This window comes from Ischnura elegans, chromosome 7 (assembly GCF_921293095.1).
Source record: "Ischnura elegans chromosome 7, ioIscEleg1.1, whole genome shotgun sequence".
NCBI classification, from domain to species: domain Eukaryota; kingdom Metazoa; phylum Arthropoda; class Insecta; order Odonata; family Coenagrionidae; genus Ischnura; species Ischnura elegans.
Genome location: NC_060252.1, coordinates 82,133,641 through 82,139,613, shown reverse-complemented (window position 1 = coordinate 82,139,613; position 5,973 = coordinate 82,133,641). Strand labels below are relative to the sequence as shown.

General features: G+C 40.2%; 1 protein-coding gene across 1 annotated transcript; it reads right to left on the bottom strand.

Annotated features, from left to right (window-relative positions):
- Positions 1-2,149: 2,149 nt before the first annotated feature.
- LOC124162288 lies at positions 2,150-5,603 on the bottom strand. The gene is made up of 2 exons (XM_046538772.1): positions 4,511-5,603; positions 2,150-3,073 (listed from the first exon to the last, which is right to left on the bottom strand). Exons 1-2 carry the CDS (start codon positions 5,582-5,584, stop codon positions 2,615-2,617), a joined length of 1,533 nt encoding a protein of 510 aa, XP_046394728.1. The 5' UTR covers positions 5,585-5,603; the 3' UTR covers positions 2,150-2,614.
- Positions 5,604-5,973: the final 370 nt, after the last annotated feature.

Sequence of the window (5,973 nt, the reverse complement as noted above, 5' to 3'; positions counted from 1 at the left end):
TATACATATATGTCTGATTGTGCAAGCACATGCCACTATTCACGATTTATACTGATGAAAATGTTTCTGGCGCGAATACGAGTAGATTATTAACAGTTTCTGATAGAGGACGAGATATTTACATGTCTTAGTATTTCTATTGTGTCAACAGAAAAACGAATCATGTTGGTCGTGTTACTGAACGGCAGCAATAATGCATGGAAGAGATGGAATAGATGATCAATGTTTATCTTAACGTACTAAAGTATGCCCCGGCAAGCCATCTAATCGTCTACGAATTAATCGTGGTGTGAACTCGGTGATCCATCGCCAATCTCACGTCTCGAAGGGATTGTTGATATCGCGTATCTGCCGCCGAAGTATGTGCATCTATTGCCTCCGTCGACATTGATGCTCATGCAAAAGTAGCGGAGGTATGTAAAGAGCCTCCATTCTCGTTAATAAAAACAAATCGAAGGCTTGAACTTACGAAACAAATATTAAATAAATCTGTTAACATTCAGTACTGCACAATACTTTTACAATTGGTTCTACTCCAAATTGTTATGAACATTAAGTTGTGAGTATTTTTCTTGTACATTCTAGAAGATGCACAAATATAAGATAATTGCCAAACCCTCAGCGCAAGGTTTAACTTCCCACCAACTTCAATCGCAATGAAGGCCAATCAATTTAAATACGACGCGAATGTAAATTTAACTTTACGCATTTCTTTTATTTGTTTTTAATACATATTACTTATGGGAAGTGACAATATGAAATAGCCACCATCGTAATTAATGAATAATGTGCTATTAATTATCAATCACAGCGTAAATTCATAATGAAAAATTAGAGCGCATTGCCGCGACGAAGCTACCACGGGCCCTCTTGGGCGTGAATACTTTCACGGACGCGGCTGTGAGAGTGACGTCACTAAAAAGTTTCAGAATCGCTCCAGCGTCAAAGCCGTGAATACATTGACGAAATCCGCTTGTGACGGCCATATCACATTTACAGAATCGAGCGGCAGGGATTTACGAAATATTCAATTAAAAATGGAGAAGAATCGCTTTCACAAGGTTACGCCTCAAACCACCAATAAATATTCGGTTATGTACTCTCCTACACGAAAACGAACAACTTTACTTAAATGCAATAATTTTGCGAAGTAATGCTGAATAAGAAGCAAATTTACTTTTGCGACAAGCACAAAATTACTGATTCATTTCTGTGCCTATAACTGTTGCCCGTATACGATCAGAGAGGTCTAGAGGTGTATGGGAAATGGGTGTAGTTAGAAACGTTAGGAATAACTGATTATCCCTTCCCATCCGGCCTGGTAATTGCCCCTGTGATCGCTTCCGCCAGGGGCCATAGAGAAAGGGAACATCCCTGGGGTGCATGGGTCGATGGTATGGCATACGTGGTGCAGGTTCGACAGGGAACCACAAACTGCAAGGGTAATACGCTGGCCTCTGGAGGGAGGACGTTTTGTTAAAAAGCTATTACAATTTGGCCACTGTTCTGGATAACCTGGTAAGTAAGAAAATTATATTACGTCTTCGAAGCGTGCAGTGTCGGGAAAAATCACAAATATGTGTAGAAAAATGATATATGCTGTAATAGCATAATATTAATAATATTACTACTGTTAATACTATAGTTACATTAGTGGTAATGGTATAGTGTTGATATTTTCCTCATCCTCTTATCATAGGCATATCTTCGATACTTAAATACCCCGTTCCCAACATGCCATTCAGAAGGTGCTCCAGAAGTGTTTTACATGTATTTTGCTGTCGCTATTTTACATAATTTTTATTAAGGTTGGTATTTCACCTTGCCACATTTTTATCATCCACATTGATGATTAAATCATTAATATATAACGTATTATTAAATTAATAAATACCGAATCCACTATATCAAGCCCGTATTCGTTGTTATTATAATTATAAAAATAAGGCACTACTTTAGGATTAATTAACTTTTGCTCGCTCAAGGGAATCCAGTGAGTGTTCATAGCACAATTAATTTTAATTAACGGCTGTAGCACAAGATATGTACGGACGGACCTTGTGAAAAAATCTAAAATATCCGATCCAGTTAAGGCTATAAACCAATAATTTTTCACACTTGACTCTACTTGAGGATTTATTTGGTGTTTTCTTATGAGGAGGGACTCAGTACAAGAATTTAGTTCATCTCTACTACTTAGTGGGACATCACACTTAATTACCTACTCTTGGAACAGTACTTTTAGTACAACCAGCCAAATTTACATCATTATAAAATACACTTTCACACAATTTTAGCAATAATTTCTAACAGTGGCGATAACAGTCAATTGCTATCTATCCTGTTTTGGGCCATTTTTATGAATTAACAGCAAATTCTTTTAATCCTTGAGTTCCATTTGGTAGTATCTATTTTGTGTCATCTCAGGAAATTTTCTATCTCAGTGTAAATGTGTATTCGAGACTTCTGGGAAACTGTGAATATCTTCAGTGAAAGGTGACCTTTTCAAGGTAGAACTATTTGGATTACTTAAGGTTGGTCAATACTGAATGAACGATCGGCCGAATGCTTATCATTGAAAGGCAAATTGCTATCCGGAAACGTAAAGACGTTCTCATTTCGGAGTTTCCTCCAGACGCTCTCCGTAACATCTCATTACTTCGGCGAGATGATGCTTCTTTGCCCTCAGTTGCTTCTTCAGGGCTTTGATCTCCTCAGTGCGAGATTCGATGATGCCACTAGTCTGTTTCTTTATTTTGCACAATTGCATTTTCTCCTGGGAAATAGCTTGCGAATAATATTCCCTCTGAGCCTGAAGTTCTTCCAATTCCCTCGCGAGCCGTTCGATTCTTCTCAATTCTTCATTCATGCTGTCCATCTCCCGTCTGAATTTAGCTTGTGCTACCAAAGACGTCTTGTACGCTGATCTTGCTCGTCGATGTTCGTCTGCGGCGCTGCTCAATTCCGCACTGATTTCCCCCATAATTGATTCCATGGTCTGGTTGAACTCGGCGTCTACCTCCGCTGCAATAACTTCGTTTGTGTTTTCCATAACTTGGCCAGAGTTTCTTGCCTGCTCATGGAAGAAATTATAAGTAGTTTAAAACTTGACTACCAGGCAAATTATGGGCCGAATTTTCAAGCATGAATACCGATTATCTTTTTAAATATTTGTTTCCCCTAACAGTCCAGGGAAATAAAGCTAGGCAGGCGACTAGATGACGAGTTGAACCAATACCACAGAGCTGGCGAGCTTCATTAAGTTCTTCTGGCTCTCTCTCGCTCATGAGAGTAAGATGGATTAGATTGGGAAAATGCTGGAATGTTCATTTTGAGAGGATCGTGCGAGGAAAAGTGAAAATTATATTATGGCAAATTCAGTTTTGGTGAGGCCATTACTTTATTATGATCAAATTTTACGGTATTTTAATCTAACTTAAATTTCATATCGTGTAAAATTGTAATTTTTTTCTTCAGCAAAATGTTTTCGATGAAGGCGCAGTGCCCTGCATAAATTACGTGTGAAAATTCAGCAAGAATTCTAAATTACCAATTATTGCAGCGGAAGCAATCTCGGCTGCACGATTCATTGCGTAAACATGCGTAAAAACTTACAACATTTTGATTGAATATGTTTATGTTACTTAAGGCTACATAGGTGTTAAACTACATAGTTCAGGATAGGTTATAGAGCGTATTGTAACTTTTTCTGACATAATGAACAACAACGAAGTACATATTGGAGTGTTAAATCATCGCCGTACTCCTGGAAACCTATATCGGTATTGCATCTTCCCCGGTGCAAAATTGCAGATTTTTCTTCCCCTCCGCTGCGAAAATGCTTCACCGATCACACCAAGTCAACACTTTATACTTTTTTGTTTTAATCTCATGTGCGAGGGACGGAATACGGAGTGACTAATAGTGAATCTCTCAGTGGACAAACAAAAAATTAAGGAATATTTACCTGGTATTCCTCCAGTTATTGATTTGTGTTTCGAATGCTAAGTCTGTCATCGAGTCTGAGAGCCTTCGAAGCGCTGGGATCATCCGTTACCAACCCAAATGTCAAATTCAAACCCGAGAAATATTTCTGCTAGATAAAATCCGGGGAAAACTGATTTTTTTTTATCATAACTAGTTAGTTTTTTTCCTTTATTTTATGAAAGGAGTCAAATTCATTAAGAGTGACATTTTTGAAATCATCTCAGACTGCGTAAAAAGTAGTACTAATCACCTCGTCAGACTGCGATCACCTTGATGAATCATGAACATCTACGCTTAAGGCTACATAGGTGTTTTTTAATAGCTCATAACAACTTGGAGAGCGTATTGTAACTTTTTCTGACAAAATGAATATCAACTAAACGCTAAAGGCAGGGGAAACTGAATTTCTTTAAAAAATTGTAACTAGGTAGTTTTTTTCTTTTACCTCAGGAAAGGAATCGATTACATCAAGAGTGACACTTTTGGAATTACCTCAGATTACGTAAAAAGTAGTATTGATTACCTCTTCAGACTGTGATGAGTCATGAACATCTAGGCGATGGTTCGCTGCTCCAACGGCTGAGTAAACCTGATCGCACGTGCAATCTTGTTTCTTAGACTTAAAATCGCCGTAAAAAGGAGGAACTCTTCTCTCCATCTCCCTCAGGAATTCCTCTCTGCGTGCCATATTCCGCTTCTTTACGATGATCTTATCCTGCAGTCTCCTCAGTAGTTTATCCCTTAGAGCTTGTGGCGGAAGTTCGGCGAGGGAAGGGTCCATACTCGTGTCCTCAATCATAAATCCCAGTATGATTTCTACATCAGGAATTGTCTCTCCTCTAATGGCACGCTCGACTTTGCGTATCAACTTGTCGTGAACCCAGCTGAGTTCCACCCTCGCTTTCGGTGGTCTCCTCTGTGCCAGCAAGCGCGCGGCGTATGTCTCGTTCATCCTGGGACAAGAGCCTTCGCGGTGGAGTCCTTCAGTTTTCGCCTGACTCGATACATTTCTCCCCTCGAGCTGTCCTTCGTTTCCAGCCGGTCGAGATTGTCCCAAAGCATCTCCTCCACCGATACCTCCCTCTTCATACTCCATGGACCCAAACTCACCGGGTGGGTTTGCCCCAGTAGCCTGGCAGGCTCTCCCATCTTTTGATTGATCCTTCACCTCAGGTGCCTTAGCATCTATTCCCGCCGATTCCTCGTCTTTGATTATGCTCTGCACACAGTCCGGTGTGGATCTGTCTGCATTGGAGACTTCCTGACTAGCCTCCCCGCACAGCTCTAATGTCGCCTGATGTGGCGGTAGTGGTTCGTCGGGCTTCGGTGGGTTGCTCTCGGCGTACAACCCACTAAGCTCTCCGAAGGTCATGTCCAACAGGAGCGAGGAAAAATGCTTGTTCCGCTCCTTCTTCTGCTCCAAGGTTTTGGCGTCATAGTCTATCAGGTATTTCAGCCACTTCCCTGCTTGCTTACGAATGTTTGCAGGCAACATTTTCAAGACCCACTCGGTGTGTGACAGGTAGAAGACGAAGTCTTCATGGAGCTCTTCTTCTAAACCACCACTTTCTTCGCAATTTCTCAATTTTTTCGCCATGCTCGTCGGCTCTGTGGATGCAGAATGTGTTGAAGTAATTGTTGATTCGCGTTGACAACGCTGGTCAAAGACAATACGGTTAATTGTTGCTAAGGAAACGATTTGCGCTGAATGTATCGGGTAGCATTGTTGGGTTGTGGGACCCTTTATACGTGGATATGTCTGCCTATATTTAGTATTATTAATTTAGTGGCTACGTTCTTGCCGAAAAATGTAGTACGCATTAAAGTTTTTCCGTTCCAGTTAGATTGAATGAAGAAAATAAATTAATGATCGTCGTTCGGATAATCGATTTTCTAACTCCGATTTTCGATTTAATCGAAGCCGAATTTTTGTTTTGAGAAATCGATCAAATTGATTTCAGCCGATCTATTTTCAATTTTTAGCTT